Consider the following 19,491-nt stretch of genomic DNA (forward strand, 5'->3'; position numbering starts at 1 on the left):
TTCAGAAAACGTAAGGATAATGTTAAGGAGGTTGTTGTGGAGATCCCGAGCTGGATTGAGGCTCCCTACAATCTTATAGCACATGAATTGGTCAATTGTGGATTGGCAGAACAATGGCAGAATAAGCTTAAGGGTTGCGTACCTACTGATGTTGTGAATGTACTCAGTGGTGCCCCTGTGAAAACAGGTGATGTAGTGTCTTGTGGATTGGCAGAACAATGGCAGGATAAGCTTAAGGGTAGTGAAGCTACTGATGTTGTGAATGTACTCAGTGGTGCCCCTGTGAAAACAGGTGATGTAGTGTCTTTAGCATGGCGCAAACAATGGCAGGATAAGCTTAAGGGTAGTGAAGCTACTGATGTTGTGAATGTACTCAGTGGTGTCCCTGTGAAAACAGGTAATGTAGTGTCTTTAGGACGGCGCATCTGGATTTTGGCAAGTTCATATAGTGTAATGCATGAGCGTAATCTAAAGATGCAGAAGAAAAGTTCCCAGATGGAACAAAAGATGATAGAATTAGGTGGCCTGAAAACAGTTCTGGAAAGTAATACCAGACTGTTGAAGGATAAATTGGAACATTATCAGAATGTGGCACAAAAAGCTGCCATAAAAATTGCTCAAAATAAGTACAAGAAAAGAAGAGGAAAGGTAAATAAAACCAAAGTACATAAAAGTATCGTCTCAGCTTCTATAAACTGGGATCCTGATACTTGGGATGGGGATGTGTGGGATTCATCTTCATCATCTGATGAGGAGGATTACCATAAAGGGAAGATTCAGGCTAACCCAGTAAGGAGGCGCCTAGAGAGGACAGAAAATGAGATCATCCGGGAACATGTCCGGGATGGTCAGGGGAATCTGCAATATGACGAAGATGGTAATGCCATCATAAATGAGAGAACGATTCCTCATGTAAAAAATCGAGTAACCATTGAAGATTACTCTCAAGGAGAAGTTGATAGCATTTTAACACAGTTTAGACAAAAACCAGGAGAAGGAGAAATTCCCTGGTTGGTCAGGATGCACGATCTCGGAGGAGGTGGAGTGCACTTTGACGCCGGAGACGTGGCAAAATTTGTCACCATGTCTCGTGACCCAGAAATTCAGAGATCAATAAAAAATTATTTTGTTGATCATAATGAGCATGGTACTCAAAACTTAATCATGATCTTAGCCCATGCTTTTCTGGACAAATATCCATCAGAAGCAGACTTTCCTATCAATGATAAACCTTGGTATACCTTAAAAGATGGTATGGAAAGGCTGAAGGAAGAAGCAATGAGGAATGCTCTTCCTCTTTTGGGAATGGATGATGATTATCTCCAGTACCCATTGACAGCCAGCCTAAGAAATAGGCTGCTTAAACATGCTCCTCCAGCATACAAAACAGTTATTTTAACCTTAACTGTAGCGCTGACTGGAGAATCAATCGGTGTAGTTCTAGGGAGGATGAGGGAGTTACAGGATATGGGACAGTGGGATAAACCGTCCCCTGGAGGCCATGTTGGTAACAGTAAGCCAAACAATCCTGATTGGAAAGAGAAATCAGTAGGGGAGGCCCCACGAGTGTCTCGCAAAGACATGTTCCAGGCTTTGCTTAAAGCCGGGATCAATAAGGAAAGGATTGATGGAAAGGAGACAGGAGAATTATGGAAGTTGTACAAACAGAAAGTTCTATCCACAAAGAAAGTGACCACTACAAATGTGGAAGAGGGTTCAAAAACCCCCAAGGTAAAGAAATCAGAGGGAAAAGGGGAAAACCCCCCAAAGAATGTGTCTTGGGAAGATTTTCAGTCAGTTTATCCATGGGAAGAACTGACTGCAGCCGTGGCCACAAAGGTCACGGAAGGAAGGGCTAATACACAGACTGAAGTCTGTGTAAATGAAAGTTCAGAAGGAAGTGATTTACCATAGGTAGCCAGCCAAGCCCCCCTATTGATAAAAAGGGACAAACGTCCCTACGTCAATCTTAGCATACATTGGAAAGGGGGAAATGTTCAAAGAGTCCCAGCTTTGATTGACACGGGGGCGGAGGCTACTTTAATTCATGGAAACCCAGAAAAAATAAAAGGACCTCGAGTAAAAATTGCTGGACTAGGTGGTCAAGTGATCACCGGCGTTCAGACACAGGTAGCTTTGAAGATAGGTAATTTACCTATCAAGGAGTATACGGTGCTGGTAGTACCTATACCAGAATATATTTTGGGAATTGATATCCTAAAATGGATGACTCTTAATCTAATCGAAGGAAAATTCTCCTTTGGGGTTATGTCTTGTCATAAGGAAATGCAGATTTCACATTATATCAATGATATAATGATACAAGGACAAGATGAGCAAAGTGTGAAAGATCAATTGACAAAACTGGTTGCTCATATGTGGAGTAAAGGATGGGAAATCAGTGATGCCAAGGTTCAAGGACCGTCTCAGGTGGTAACATTTCTAGGGATTCAGTGGAACAAGGGGCACAGAGAGATCTTGCCAAATGCCAGTCAGAAAATTATTCATTTTCCGGTCCCTAAATCCAAACAGGAGACTCAGTCTTATATTGGATTGTTTGATTTTTGGAGACAACATATCCCTCATTTGGGACAAATGTTGGCTCATTTGTACAAAGTAACGAGTAAAAAATATGAGTTCCAATGGGGAGAGGAACAGCAAAATGCGTTTGAGATGGTCAGGGAAGTGTGGCAAGACATTGCAGGGATTATTCAATCTACCAAGACCACTGTATTTCATGTCGATGCTCATGTCCCTACTAACTCACTTGAACGTTTGTTTAATTCAGAAGCAGATAAAGCAGCAGCCATCAGACAAGTCAGTCCAACAGTTGACAAGGCAAGGTACAGCTGTTTGGGCACACCAGAAAGAGCGACACCTTATTTAGCAGGTGTAGCCCTCAGTACATTGGAAACTGTCGTGGTACCCCCAGGTAAGGTAAAACCAATTTCAACAGGATTGGGTTGTCATATACCAACGGATCATTATGGTCAAATAGCCACTCCTAGTTTAGTGTTAAAAGGAGCCATAGTGGTGGGAGGGGTAATAGATGCAGATTATCAAGGAGAAATCAAGGTACTGATGCTAAATTTGGGAAATGAACCTTTGATATTGATGAAGCACCAGAAGGTAGCTCAGATGTTGATAATTCCAATAAACTTGTCTGAAAAAGGAGAAGGAACTGCCCCGGCAGAATTAACAATACGGGGTATTAAAGGTTTTGGATCCTCTAATATTACAAATGTAGGAGCAAAAATATGGATTCAAAACCTCCAAGGACCGCCCTCAGAGGCAGAGGTAATAGCGGTCGGAAAAGATCGTACTCTCCTGATAATGAGACCAAAAGTGGAGAAGTGGGAATATGTTCCACAAGAAAAATGTTATTTACGAGAATAATAGTGTATCTTTATTTGCAGAAGGTGTGGTAAATAAGCGGAATCCATGGTATCGGTTACTGGGAAGAGCTCGATAGTGATGAGATGGAGAAATTCCTGTGTTTGATGTTTGCCTCTCTGGTCGTTGGATGGACAAGTCTACATCAGGAGGAACCTATGGCGAATGAATTTCTGATGCACCATCACATTTTCAACACACAGATTGCTGGATCTGTACACATTCTTCGGTTACAGCCACCAGTATCCCTTATCTGGATGTCCCGGTATTGATGGAGGAAATCTTAAAGTGGAAAAGTTGTTCTGATCATCTTGCTGATAAAGACACTCGAAGTGTTCGTCTATAGAATACTACAGTACCCATTTCCATAGTGGGATGGATCAATCTTCCATGGTGGCAAGGCAATTTGAATGCAACAGTCACCAATTTGCAACATCTGGCTTTTAAGGGAGGAATTTGGGTACTAAGATATAAGACTGGACTGACTAACCTGGGATTCATCCCTATGGGCAATATAAAAATAAGTTTTGGGACAGCTATAAATACTGTAGATGCCTTTAAACCCAGCTTAGTGGAAAAGACAATTCATGATATGTTATGGCCTTATGCCAATATGTTCATAAATGGGACTAGTGAAACTTCTAGTAACATATAGGGAAATGTAATGTGTAATGATTCCTTTGAATATCGAGCAAATGCCAAAACACATGATATTCAAGGGAGCTTTTCAGATAATATTGCTTTTAGTTTTAATATACTGTACAAAAGTAGTGAAAGTGATTATATTTGTGATTCAACGTTTATCTAAACAAACCAAGAAAACAAAATTTGTGGCAAACAATATTTCTTGGTCATGGTATGGTATATTCCGAGTGATCTTCTTCTAGTGGAATACTGATGATGGAAAATAATCACTGGGATCAAGGACCGATTGTGATACCAATGTGATATGACTGAAAGAATGTGTGATTAGATAGGAATCATAAAAGATAGGAGTGATCCCAGATATTATTTGACCTATCAATAATTCAGTATCAAAGAGATGTCCTTTGGATGGCCAATATGATGACCAAAGAATACATGTCTTGAAGCAGTTTCAAGATAATGAGGAAGTCACATTTACAGTTCCACTTACCGGAAACTTGTGGTTGGCTTAAAGACAGGTTTAAGGAAGCTTGCATATGAAATTTACGACTCATTGCAATATTTCACTAACACTATGGTCAAACTGTGGTCGGCCAGTTGTCAACTGGCAGGATGTGCAGGAAATGTGCAGGAAGCTGCCGGTGCCCACAGCAGTTTGTGGTCAAGTTACATGAACATGACTCAGCTGTCACATGCTGGTGACCATTTAAACACAACCTACAAATTTTCCTATAAAAATAAACCGGACTCGCTTAATGTAAGGGAAAACCTTCCAGGACATTGAAGTGTACGTACGCACTGTTCCTGTGATGCAAGATGCCATGTTGATTCCTTATCATTAACTCGAGTTCCCTCCGATGTGAAAGGATTGCTACAACATAACGGTAATGTTGATGCATATTTCTGTTATTGTATAAGATTCTAAATGCCTATGTACCATTAACTATTCATGTGCTATTAAAGAAGGGAATTTTGTTTACTTACCGTAAATTCCTTTTCTTCTAGCTCCAATTGGGAGACCCAGACAATTGGGTGTATAGCTTCTGCCTCCGGAGGCCACACAAAGTATTACACTTAAAAGTGTAAACCCCTCCCCTCTGCCTATACACCCCCCCGTGCATCACGGGCTCCTCAGTTTTGGTGCAAAAGCAGGAAGGAGGTAACTTATAAATTGGTCTAAGGTAAATTCAATCCGAAGGATGTTCGGAGAACTGAAACCATGAACCAAAAGAACAATTCAACATGAACAACATGTGTACACAAAAAAACAACAGCCCGAAGGGAACAGGGGCGGGTGCTGGGTCTCCCAATTGGAGCTAGAAGAAAAGGAATTTACGGTAAGTAAACAAAATTTCCTTCTTTGTCGCTCCATTGAGAGACCCAGACAATTGGGACGTCCAAAAGCAGTCCCTGGGTGGGTAAAAGAATACCTCGGTAAAAGAGCCGTAAAACGGCCCCTTCCTACAGGTGGGCAACCGCCGCCTGAAGGACTCGCCGACCTAGGCTGGCATCTGCCGAAGCGTCGGTATGCACTTGATAGTGTTTCGTGAAAGTGTGCAGACTCGACCAGGTAGCCGCCTGACACACCTGCTGAGCCGTAGCCTGGTGCCGCAAAGCCCAGGACGCACCCACGGCTCTGGTAGAATGGGCCTTCAGCCCTGAAGGAACCGGAAGCCCAGAAGAGCGGTAGGCTTCCAGAATTGGTTCCTTGATCCACCGAGCCAAGGTTGACTTGGAAGCCTGCGACCCTTTACGCTGGCCAGCGACAAGGACAAAGAGCGCATCCGAGCGGCGCAGGGGCGCCGTACGAGAAATGTAGAGTCTGAGTGCTCTCACCAGATCTAACAAATGCAAATCCTTTTCACATTGGTGAACTGGATGAGGACAAAAAGAAGGTAAGGAGATATCCTGATTGAGATGAAAAGGGGATACCACCTTCGGGAGAAATTCCGGAACCGGGCGCAGAACCACCTTGTCCTGGTGAAACACCAGGAAGGGGGCTTTGCATGACAGCGCTGCTAGCTCAGACACTCTCCGAAGTGAAGTGACTGCCACTAGGAAGACCACCTTCTGCGAAAGACGTGATAGATAGACGTCCCGCAGCGGCTCAAAAGGTGGTTTTTGAAGAGCCCGTAGAACCATGTTGAGATCCTAGGGTTCCAGCGGACGCTTGTAAGGTGGGACTATGTGGCAAACTCCCTGCAGGAACGTGCGGACCTGTGGAAGCCTGGCTAGACGCTTTTGAAAAAACACAGAGAGCGCCGAGACTTGTCCCTTAAGGGAGCCGAGAGACAAACCCTTTTCCATTCCGGATTGAAGGAAGGACAGAAAAGTGGGCAAGGCAAATGGCCAGGGAGTAAAACCCTGATCAGAGCACCAGGATAAGAAGATCCTCCACGCCCTGTGGTAGATCTTGGCGGACGGTGGTTTCCTGGCCTGTCTCATAGTGGCAATGACCTCTTGAGATAACCCTGAAGACGCTAGGATCCAGGACTCAATGGCCACACAGTCAGGTTGAGGGCCGCAGAATTCAGATGGAAAAATGGCCCTTGACACAGCAAGTCTGGTCGGTCTGGTAGTGCCCACGGTTGGCCCACCGTGAGATGCCACAGATCCGGGTACCACGACCTCCTCGGCCAGTCTGGAGCGACGAGGATGGCGCGGCGGCAGTCGGACCTGATCTTGCGTAACACTCTGGGCAGCAGTGCCAGAGGAGGAAATACATAAGGCAGTCGAAATTGCGACCAATCCTGAACTAATGCGTCTGCCACCAGAGCCCTGTGATCTTGAGACCGTGCCATGAATGCCGGGACTTTGTTGTTGTGCCGAGACGCCATGAGATCGACGTCCGGCGTTCCCCAGCGGCAACCGATCTCTTGAAACACGTCCGGGTGAAGAGACCATTCCCCTGCGTCCATGCCCTGGCGACTGAGAAAGTCTGCTTCCCAGTTTTCTACGCCCGGGATGTGAACTGCGGAGATGGTGGAGGCTGTGGCTTCCACCCACAGCAGAATCCGCCGAACCTCCTGGAAGGCTTGCCGACTGCGTGTGCCGCCTTGGTGGTTGATGTATGCCACCGCCGTGGCGTTGTCCGACTGAATTCGGATCTGCCTGCCTTCCAGCCACGGCTGGAACGCCTTTAGGACTAGATACACTGCCCTTATCTCCAGAACATTGATCTGAAGGGAGGACTCTGGCTGAGTCCAGGTACCCTGAGCCCTGTGGTGGAGAAAGACCGCTCCCCACCCTGACAGACTCGCGTCCGTCGTGACCACAGCCCAGGATGGGGGCAGGAAGGATTTCCCCTTCGACAGAGAAGTGGGAAGAAGCCACCACTGAAGGGAGGCCTTGGCTGCCCGAGAAAGGGAGACGTTCCTGTCGAGGGACGTCGACTTCCTGTCCCATTTGCGGAGAATGTCCCATTGAAGTGGACGCAGATGAAACTGCGCAAAAGGAACTGCCTCCATTGCTGCCACCATCTTCCCTAGGAAGTGCATGAGGCGCCTCAAGGGATGCGACTGGGCTCGAAGGAGAGATTGCACCCCTGTCTGTAGTGAACGCTGTTTGTCCAGCGGAAGCTTCACTATCGCTGAGAGAGTATGAAACTCCATGCCGAGATATGTCAGTGATTGGGCCGGTGTCAATTTTGACTTTGGGAAATTGATGATCCACCCGAATCTCTGGAGAGTCTCCAGAGCAATGTTCAGGCTGTGTTGGCATGCCCCCCGAGAGGGGGCCTTGACAAGCAGATCGTCTAAGTAAGGGATCACCGAGTGTCCCTGAGAGTGTAGGACTGCTACCACTGTTGCCATGACCTTGGTGAAGACCCGTGGGGCTGTCGCCAGGCCGAAAGGCAGTGCCACGAACTGAAGGTGTTCGTTCCCGATGGCGAAACGCAGGAAGCGCTGATGCTCTGGTGCAATCGGCACGTGGAGATAAGCATCCCTGATGTCGATTGATGCTAGGAAGTCTCCTTGGGACATTGAGGCGATGACGGAGCGGAGAGATTCCATCCGGAACCGCCTGGTTTTCACGTGTCTGTTGAGCAGTTTGAGGTCCAGAACGGGACGGAAAGATCCGTCCTTTTTTGGCACCACAAACAAGTTGGAGTAAAAACCTTGGCCCCATTGCTGAAGGGGAACAGGGATCACCACTCCCTCTGCCTTCAGAGTGCTCACCGCCTGAAGAAGAGCATCGGCTCGCTCGGGGGGTGGAGATGTTCTGAAGAAACGAGTCGGAGGACGAGAGCTGAACTCTATCCTGTAACCGTGAGACAGAATGTCTCTCACCCATCGGTCTTGGACATGTGGCAACCAGGCGTCGCAAAAGCGGGAGAGCCTGCCACCGACCGAGGATTTGGTTTGGGGAGGCCGAGAGTCATGAGGAGGCCGCTTTGGGAGCGGTTCCTCCGGCGGTCTTCTTAGGACGTGACTTAGACCGCCATGAATCGGAGTTCCTCTGACCCTTCTGTGGCCTGTTGGACGAGGAGAATTGAGATCTGGCTGAGGGCCGAAAGGACCGAAACCTCGATTGTACCTTCCGTTGTGGAGGTCTGTTTGGTTTGGACTGGGGTAAGGACGAGTCCTTTCCCTTGGATTGTTTAATGATTTCATCCAATCGCTCGCCAAACAGGCGGTCGCCAGAAAATGGCAACCCGGTTAAGAACTTTTTGGAAGCAGAGTCTGCCTTCCATTCACGTAGCCACATGGCCCTGCGGACTGCCACCGAATTGGCGGATGCTACCGCCATACGGCTCGCAGAGTCCAGGACAGCATTCATGGCGTAGGACGCAAACGCCGACGCCTGAGAGGTTAAGGACACAACCTGCGGAGTAGAGGCACGTGAGAAGCTGACTCCTCAATCGGAGGAGCTGGAGGAGAAAGATCCAACACCTGATTGATGGACGCTATAAGGTCGTTTACTATAGCGTCCCCTTCAGGTGTATCAAGGTTGAGAGCGGTGTCAGGATCAGAGCCCTGATCTGCCACATCCGCTTCATCCTCCAGAGAGTCCTCATGCTGAGACCCTGAACAGTGTGATGAAGTCGAGGGAAGCTCCCAGCGAGCCCGCTTAGCCGGTCTGGGACTGCGGTCCATGTCGGATTCCTCACCGTGGGATCTATGAGTCGCCCCAGGAGCACTTTGCTGCTCCAACCGAGGGGGGCCTGGGGTCAATGATTCAACTGTGCCCGGGGCCTGTGTTACCGGTCTGGACTGCAAAGCTTCTAGTATCTTAGCAGACCATTTATCCATAGACTCAGACAGTTTGTCAGCGAATACTGCAAACTCTGTTCCTGTCACCTGGAGAGTGGCAGCAGGTGGTTCCACCTGGGCCGGGGTCCCACCAGTGTCAGAGGCTCCGGCTGAGTGAGTGTCACAGGGGCCGAGCATTGCACACAATGAGGGTAGGTGGAACCTGCAGGTAGCATAGCCGCACATGAGGTACAGGTTGCAAAATAAGCCTGTGCCTTGGCACCCTTGCTTTTTGCGGACGACATGCTGTTGTCTCCTCTTAGAGCAATCAGAGAGGGTATATAGCCAAAGCAATAGTGCGGCCGTACAGAGTAAATGTATACAGTATAATCATATAAAATATGCACTTCGGCACCCAGGGGGGCCAGCACCTAGTGACAGGTGCGGCTTACCGACCGCCTGCAGCGGTTGTGTGACCACCAGATTCCCTGCCTGGGCCTCCCAGAGCTGTGGAGCTCGGTGTTGTCTCCCCTCTGAAGTTCTCCAGCGTCAGAAGTGCTGATAGGAATGGCTGCCAGCGTTCTGAGAGGAGGAGGGAGCCGTGGGCGTGCCTCAGAAAGTGCGGGAATCTGGTGCCCCACGGTGCTCAGTGAGGGGGGAGGAGGATACGAAGTATGCTCCAGCCCTCAGCGCTGACGTCCAGTGCAGCGTCCCGCCCTTACCCCTGACTGGCAGGCCCGGGGGCGGGAGTATGCGGTACTAGGCCGCAAAAGCCGGGGAGTAAAGTTATAAGCGCGGGCGGCAAACAAGCGCGGTCAGCGCGGTAGTGCCGGTGCACCAACACACCCAGCAGCTGCTGCAGCGTCCATAACACAGGCGCTCTATGCGCCGTCCCCAAGGGGACACAGAGTACCTCAGAGGAGCAGGGCCTTGTCCCTGACGATACCCGGTCTCCTGTCCAGCAGATTCCCCCAGGGGCTGCGGAGGGAGCACGGTCCCAGTGCCTGGTGACCGGTTAGGATCCCACTTCACCCAGAGCCCCTAAGGGATGGGGAAGGAAAACAGCATGTGGCTCCTGCCTATGTACCCGCAATGGGTACCTCAACCTTAACAGCACCGCCGACCAGAGTGGGGTGAGAAGGGAGCATGCCGGGGGCCCTGTTATGGGCCCTCTTTTCTTCCATCCGATATAATCAGCAGCTGCTGCTGACTAAATTGTGGAGCTATGCGTGCATGTGTGCCTCCTTCGCACAAAGCATAAAAACTGAGGAGCCCGTGATGCACGGGGGGGTGTATAGGCAGAGGGGAGGGGTTTACACTTTTAAGTGTAATACTTTGTGTGGCCTCCGGAGGCAGAAGCTATACACCCAATTGTCTGGGTCTCCCAATGGAGCGACAAAGAAATAAATAGTATCTTGCTATAAAGAATATTAGTATTCGTGCCTGATTAGGATATCAGTGAGCGCTTCGTAAGTATGGGCTTTCAGCCCCTTTTTAGTAGAATTTAGCAAGACACCGGCCCGCCCCCCGCAGCTGAGGTCTGCTCGCACGAACAGACCTCAGTTGCAAGGACACACGCATGACACTCGGCTCTGCTGTACTGCCAGCACGAGCCGAGTGTCATGCAAGTGGATCGCAGTAGTCCCCGTGTGGCCCCAGCCTTATTCTCTTATTCAGCATAGTCTGACCTGCCCTCCCTGAAGACTTCTATGCTTTCTTCCCTCTAAGACACTGAGAAAATGGAGGAAACAGAGAAAGGAAGAGCAGAGAGAACCCACACAGTCAGGAGCATTGTACTGTTGGATCTATGTCAGGTGCAACAGCACAGCTAGCTATGTGAAGAAGTTGTACAAACTTTACACAAGTAAAATTGTTAAACATTTTAGCAGACAAGACTATTCGGAAAGCTGTTTTATTTTCCATTTAGATTTCAAATGAACAATAAAATAAATATCAGTACCACGGTTATTGTAATACTTTCATGAACAAAACTGATTTGACTAAACTTACATTTTAAATCAAATGCAGAGAAGCACAGAAAATAATACAAATATATACTGGCTAACCCACATCATATTATTGATGCTTAAAATATGATCACTTAGACTAATGAGACCAAATAAGACAAATGTAGAAAGGTGCCACACCAAAATTAGCAGTAAGAGTAAATAAACCTAAAAGATTCTGCTAATAATGGCCTGCGTTCCATCCACACAAGTCTTCTTAGGGTGGGTGCCCACGATCAGTGTTTGCAGCATTTTGGATGTAGCGTGTTTTCGCTGCGTTCAAAACGCTGCATTGTACATTACAAGCACAGTGGAGGGATTTCTAGAAATCCCATGCCTACTGTGCTTGTTTTTTCCGCAGCAAACACTGACCTGCAGTGCAGCTTTCCAAGCCGCAGCACGTCAATTGTTTGCTGCGGATCCGCATGTGTCCTCTGTAGGGAGAAGACAAGCGAGAGACCACAGCGCACTGAAACCCGATCTTGGGTACGAGCAGCTGAAGTCTCCTGCGGAAGAGACTCGCGGCCCCGCAGGTCAGGACCTGCAGCGTCCAGGACGCAGTGATTCCTGATCGTCAACACATACCCTTACCCCTTCCTTAGTCGCTATGTTTTTGCCACTATACAATGCCTTTCTCAACTCTCCCCTACATAGTCACTACTTGCCCCTAAATAAGTGAAACTACTATTGCACCCTATTTACTAGCTGATCTGCCTGCCGAACCTGAAAAATTATACCCCTGACAAGGAGCCAAAGCCTAAAGTTCGTCAATCATCTCAAGATGATCCTAAATAGCAGATAACTAGTAATGGGTGAATATAAGATATTCGGGTTCAGATTATTTGTACCAACACCTAGTACTACTCCAGTATTCTTAACGAATAAGGAACCTAATGCAAGTCAATGGGGAACCCGAACATTTTTCTGTGAAATCAATCAAATACAAATAACCTTAGCCATAATTCTAGAAAGTCTGACAATATCTTATTGACTTCTTTTTTCACAAACTCTTCAAAAAGCCAAAAACATACTTCAACTAACAAAACTTAATTTAATTGAAATGATTACAGGTATTTCTTTGTTATTTTTTAAGACTTTACTAATGCCAAAGTTATAAAAATTGCATTCATTATTTTATCCCTGAAATGTCTTTCAGACTCCTGTCATCTTTAAGAAAAGAGAAATGAACAGAATTATCATTTTATCAAATTTCCATTTAATAGTAGCAATTAATTTAAATGATATGCAGTCAGGTATATGAAAGGATAATAGTCAGGAATTTGCATTCTTTATCTATAGCACAAAGACACTCTCGGGAAGATGGAGATGATAATAAAATAAGAACCGAAAACCGAGCATTATAAGTATATTTTACTTGACCCTGTTATGAAAACATCAGAGAAAACATTTCCCTCCCTGTAAATGTCAGCAGAGACAATTGGGATTTGATTGAACGTTGATTTCCATGAACGTATGAAAAAGGTTCAAAGCCCTGACTTAGTTTGCTCCCTACAATCTTCCACATGTCGGTTCTTCCCGGTAAGAAAATCTCTGTAATATGTTACTGTATGGAGGTGTAACAGTTCCTCACAAAACGTTTTGGCTACAGTTCCTACTACAAGTATTTCTCTGATTTAAAGCTCAACGTACACATTAGACTAATATCAGCCTAACCTGCCGATATCGACTAACAATCTATTACGGTGTTTTTCCAAAAATAAGCCCTCCCCCAAAAATAAGTCCTATCAGGAATTTTTTGACCTTTTCGGACCAAGGCTTAATTATAAGCCCTACCCCAAAAATAAGCTCTGGTTGCAGTTCAATAATGAAGTGTCCATGCAGCTAAAAAAGTACAGCAGGACACTTCATTATAGAAAGAAGACACCAACAAGAAAAAAGAGAGAAGAACCCGCAATCATACTCACCAGACGCCAAACAGAAGGACCTACAGCGGAACGCATCAAGGGCCTTCGGTGGAACACACACCCACACACATCAGATCACACACCCACACACATCAGATCGCACATACACGCATATCAGATCACGCACACAAGGAGTTCGCACACCCACACACATCAGATCACACACACAATCACACATTAGATCGCACACACACACACTCACACACACACACAAACACACACAATCACCACATCTGCGCAATACCAATTGCCTCTGGCTGGCAGAGAATCCTGGGATGCAGTGCGGTGGAACACAGAGGACCTGTGGTGGATCGCATCTATGCATTCCACTGCTGAGTCCTCCATGTGTTCCACTGCACTGTGTCCCATCTTCCCTTGCTGTTCAGAAGCAATCGCTATTGCCAGAAGTGGTGAGTGAGTGTGTGTGTGTGTGTGTGTGTGTGCGATCTGATGTGTGATTGTGTGTGTATGAATATGAGTGTCTGTGTGGCGGCCAGAAACACGGGAGGACAGGGTGCAGCATATCTGCTGGGAGCGCCAACCGAGGATTGCAAGAGTACCTGGCAGCCATGCAGATGTCTGGGATCTGGTATGTATGATTCTCCTGGGAAGGGGTAGGTCTGCTTTTTTGGGGAAGTAAACTGACCCCTAACCGTGTTTCCCCAAAAATAAGACCTAACTGAAAATAAGCCCTAGCGCTTTTTTTCTGGGCAAAAAAAAGTGTAAGACAGTGTCTTATTTTTGGAAAAACACAGTTTATATGAGGGCACTGGCCAACTGATGGTTGGGAAAGATGTCGTTTAGGAATGTCTGATTTAGGACTGCTGATTGCATTAATCTCCCAAAGAAAAGCCGCCAGACAATGTGTCAGCCGTCGGCTTTCCCAATGAGAACAGAGGAATATTTGGCTTAACGAGCGCTCCTATATATAGGGGAGAGTAGGCTGAGATGGCAGTGGGCCGAACTTTATCCTAACTTTATCCTATCCTTAATCCTAATCAATGCTTCAGCCGACAGCCATTTAATGTGTATGGGGGTCTTAACACATTAGGATAAAGTTTGTGATCTTAATATCAACAGGGTCACATTTTACGTTACCTCAAATGCTTTTAGTTTGGAGGAAATATCCTCTAGAATGTAGATGTGTTCAGCGCAAATGCTCTTCAGTTTGCTCCACTGTTCTTCGATGTCTCTGCATTCATTCATGTAGACTACAGTTTTGTCTTCCGGAGCTCGCTTCTCAAGAAGCCTGGTTTCGGCATACAGCATGTCAATACCTGGTTTCTGGCTTTCTAAGGTCTGGGTAAGATTCTGATAAAAACAATAGGTGGCTTTTAATTTTAAGATTATATATAAGCTTTTTAAGTATGTTGACTGAAAATAAAAACATAGCAAAAAGAAAAAGAAGAAAAAAGGTTTTAGAAATTGAAATATTGCTTAAAGGGAACCTGCAAGGTCCTCTGTACACCCAGAACTACTAGCAGTTCTGGATGCATATCTAGCATCCATCTTTTACAATCCCAGCATATAATAGCATACATAAACAGATTAGGAGATGCTAATTAGGGCAGTGACTAGTCGCAGGGGCGTGGTAACATGCATTACAACAGCCAGCATCACAGCAGCATGATACAAAGCAGCGCATGCGCGCAGCTTTGTACCCATCAGCTTTGTGCTTCTTTGACGCCCGGTGAAGGACCCCTGCCTCAAAAAGGCTCACTGCCCATGATCGGAAGTCACCTCCACTTTCGATCATGCGCACTACTCAGAAACCGGGGGTATGTGACCCATCAGCTTTGAGATTCTTTGACACAGGGGTATGCACCCTAGCTTCAAAAACGCTCACTGCCCATGAATAGAAGTCGGCCGCACTTCCGATCATACACACTACTCAGTAGGAGGGTGTATGTGTTCCGGCTTCAGACAAGAGTAGCGCATGACTGGAAGTGCAGATGACTTCCGATCATGGGCAGAGAGCCTCTATGAAGTTTTGTACGCATACACCTGGCGTCAAAGAAGGGTAATGCTGACGGGTATAGTGATAACATGGAAAGAGGGATGACTAATCTGGGGAACTAACGCCCCTGCGCCTACTCAAAGGCCTAATTAGTATAAGAACAGCACAGTTTATAAAAAAATGATTTCAATAAATAGCATTATACAGGGCTGGTTAGACAGGAATTTTGGCATACACATGTAAATACTGCTGGTTTGGAGGGCATAAGGGACCTGACAGGATCACTTTATTGTTTGCATACATCTTAGTGTATATAAAGTGATGCTGTACTCTTTGGTTTATATATTATGCAGTCACCGCCGTTTGCAACTATTCACACTTGCTTTATTCTGTTCGAAGGTGCTGGCCGGTTGTTGTTTTTTATTTAGTATACTATAGGAGGTGGTAACTGTCGCAATATTTGGCTGAGTCCTCCTCCCATCAGCTTAACGCTGATTTTATCCAAGGTCTTTCTGTATATCTCCACAGGTGAGTCTTGGCTCTTGGACAACTTTTCTGATAATTCTTTTCTCTCATGTGTCTGAAATCTTGTGTGGAGCAGCTGGTTGTGGCCAGTGTATGCTGCAATTATGTTCTTTGCAATTCTGGATTATGATCCCAACAGTTGTCACTGGAACCTTCAGTAGTTTAGAAATTCTTCTGTAACCAACGCGTTCAGTATGTTTTGCAACAATAAGATTGCATAGGTCTTGAGACAGCTCACTTGTTTTACTCATCATGAGAGGTTTCTTGTGTGACACTTTGGTAATCAGACACCTTTCTACAGGCCAGCAGGTAAACCAGCTGATATTATTTTCACTAAGTGCAGGATTGCTTTGTAATTACTGATGGAACTTCAGCTGATATCATGACTTTCCATGGCTTTTTCCACCTCTCTCTCCATGTGTTCAACACTTTTTCTCTCTGTCATTTGTCAGCATTACACATAAATTCATTTATGCATATCTATGCTTTGATTTTTTTTTTCTTTTGCTTGAGTGAATTGTACTGGTTGTTACTCACATCTGGTGATAAATTCATGTCAATAGCACCTTTAGAAATATATTTACTTAGAAAATTGGTGACGTGTTTAATGCTTATTTCACTCGCTGCATATTCCATATATGTAGTTTGAATTTCATATATTCAATGTTTGCATTCTAAGCGCTTACAAAGTGTTGCTGCGTTATCTTTTGTTGGTACATTATACAGACATAGTAGTGTGCACACTTTTTTATGTTATGGGGTGCTGGTCAGTTTTTTTTATATATGGGGGATGATAGACACTGACAAAGATATTTTTGTTTAGCAACACGCAATATCAAAATACATAAAAAATGTAAATTTGCTATGGCAACACAGTTCTGTACAGTAAAGCCTTTGGTGATACTCTGGCTATGTAAAATAATAACCTGATTGTAATAATGAACCTATTATTCCCTGCAGACAACAGCTTAAGCATTTGTTAGGAGACTGAATATCTACCCATGAAAAACATGCTTAGTGCATATGCAACCAAAGAAACACTACAAGGCCGGGGTCAGACGGCAGTATAACTCGGACAGTGATCACATCGCAGTGCCCGCACTGGCTGCGGCTCTCCTGACCTGAGCATGTATTTCTATGCAGCTGCCACGCTCGGGTCAGGAGAGCCGCCGGCCAGTCTGGGCATTGTGATGAGATTGTCTTCCGTGTTATACGGCCCTATGACTGTGCCCTATTGGACAATGAGATGCTGTCTCTCTTAAAGAAGTAAATGTTTTCTTTTGTTAAATTTTACAGACAGTTGTATAATTTAAAAAGAGACAGAAAATTGAAAATAATTGCTTTCTTAATCCTTTCACTTTCTGTCTCACACTTTCCCACTCATCGTACAGTCATGTGACTGAAGCCTACAAATAAAAGGATTCTCTATGTGAATTTCATGCTTCTGTAACCTCTAATTGTTCCAAAGTTGCAGCTGATTGCCCCTTCAATGCATCAGTCACATCCTATTTATCTCAATGGGAGACAGATGCAAGTATTCTAATTTGTGACCGAGACACACAATGTTGCACAACTTACCAATGGAACGACCACGATACACGAGAACGATCATTCTCTGAAATAATCTATTAACCTATTGACCGTTAAAGATGTTCTGTCACAAGGTCAAAAGTCATCAGTTTTTGCTTTTATTTCAATCCATCTGCTCCAGATTTATTTTTTTTTTGAGATATGGATATTTAGTGCAGCCACAATGCTAATTTTTATGGTCTTTTTCAATGGAGCATTGCTGGTATGCTAATAACACGTCTCCAGATAATTCTTTGAGCACCACCCTCTTATTAAACATCATAAAATCCCTACAATCGATGGTGGGGGATGAGTTTCACAGATTAGCTGGCGTATTTGGCACAAGACACCTACTCCTGCATTGATAATCTCCTGCTGATAAAACATTGATTGTATTAAACTACTACAGCAAGCTGCTGAACAAATCATTTTTCACTGGAATCATACTCTCTGCCTCTACATTATGCTGCTTTTGCATTAAATAGATTCTCTTTAATGAAATATGCAAATATACACTCACTTACATGCCTTGCCATGCTATCAAGAAAGATATTAAAGGGATTGTCAAGCCTATGTGACTGCAGACTTGTGAATCCTCACATCTCGAGCACTGTATGTTGCAAGGACTCTCTGGTGTCGGTGCTGAGAGTGGGAGGTAATGTGACTGCAAGTGTGCGATTTGAATACATGCAGTCACATCCCAACTATATGGGCCTCATTGCAAGTCTATTTAGAGAGTCTGGACACAGTCTAGTAGTAATGTGACCGGAAGTATGAGCATATCCTATATGAGGATTCACAAGTATGCAGTCACATAGATGGTTGTCTGAAGAATGTTTTGCAATGCTGATTGAACTTAGGCACAGAAATCATTAAGATCCACTGCTGGCAGCTCCCCTCCATGCAGAGGCTTGCCTCGGTGCATCTTTGCTGTCAGTATCATCAAGATCCACTGCTGGCAGCTCCCCTCCATGCATAGGATCACCTCGGTGCATCTATGCTGTCAGTATTGTTTGTCATTATTTTCTCAGTCACTAATACACGCAACATTGAACAGTGATGACATCAAGGCCTACGCGTGTTGTGATCTGCCAGAATGATATTCCAAGGTCTCTTAGTTCAAGGATTCTGTCCCTCTCAGTTTGTGAAAAGTGGGGATAACCGTACAACAATGAACAGGAGGCTTGAGCAATCATTTCACAAAAAGTTGAGTTTCAATCTGACTTTTATCCCCTTCCCATGGCACAGATTGGAGCAAGAATCTTGAAAATTTGATCATATGCAGATCTCAGTGATACTGGCTACTTCCTCTATTTGCATGCCCTTATGGATTGTACGTCTTGCTTTTGCAACTTCAATATTGAGGATTGTATATGCTGAAATATTAGTCTAATTGTCTAATTTATGTCTAAATTATTGCACAGGTGATTGAAATCCTAAAGGGAAACTTTGGGAGAAAAAAAAGGGCTTGATTTCCTAAATCATTTCTTTCCCTGAGTGCCAAGATGCAGAGAGCAGCAGTTAACTCTTTGTCTACCTTCTCAATCAATTAATTAGCTTTTTATAATGTGGAATGATCCAGCACATTTCAACAGATTGCTATTTATAGACGAAATATGATGGATCGTGGCAAAACGCTTAGTGTCATGGTCAGAATTCGGAAGGTAAAGACCTCTAGGACTTCAGCTAAGTTATTGTCGTGCGGTGTTCAGCATTACACTCGTTGGATGTCATGGCAGCGTCAGACTCTGTTCACACTGCAGAGTCTGACAAACAGCCTGGGATCACGTAGTTGCAGAGCCTGTTATGGGCGTTGGTTGATTCTGGTTACACTGCTCTTCAGTACAGGAGGAGTTAATCCCTGCTGGCTTGTGATCATCTGCTATGAGCTCAGGCTGCTGATCACCACCAGTTTCCTTCCCCCTTTATAAGCTTCTGTATTCTAGAGTCTGGGGCTTAGTGCCGGATATAGCTTTTTGCTTCCCCAGTTTTTGTGGTCATCCAGTTGCATGGTGATCTACAAATTGTGTGTCAGTTCTTTAGTTGTGTAGTTATTTCCTACCCCTTTTGCGTTACTTCTCAGTTCACATACTGCCCCTCCTTTGAGTTTTGTGTGCGGTGTAAAAGAGTTTTCATTTACGCTTGTTTATGATTATTTGTGGGGTTTTGGCTACTGGGTTTCCAGCCCGCTCCCTGGTGGGGGGGAAGTAGTATCAGGGCTTGGACAGGAAACAGGGCCATGTTGGAGGTTCGAACCTGGCTACCATCAAGTCTACCTT

At 45.3% G+C, this 19,491-nt stretch overlaps 1 protein-coding gene across 1 annotated transcript in view; it reads right to left on the reverse strand.

Moving 5' to 3' along the window:
- UTRN (utrophin) overlaps nt 1-19,491 on the reverse strand; it is a 1,025,654-nt gene that overhangs the window by 705,465 nt on the left and 300,698 nt on the right. Inside the window, exon 23 of the mRNA XM_075339520.1 lies at nt 14,260-14,472. Within this exon, the coding sequence (XP_075195635.1) occupies nt 14,260-14,472 (213 nt within the window). The remainder of the gene's footprint in view (nt 1-14,259; nt 14,473-19,491) is intronic.

This window comes from Anomaloglossus baeobatrachus, chromosome 3 (genome assembly GCF_048569485.1).
Source record: "Anomaloglossus baeobatrachus isolate aAnoBae1 chromosome 3, aAnoBae1.hap1, whole genome shotgun sequence".
NCBI classification, from domain to species: domain Eukaryota; kingdom Metazoa; phylum Chordata; class Amphibia; order Anura; family Aromobatidae; genus Anomaloglossus; species Anomaloglossus baeobatrachus.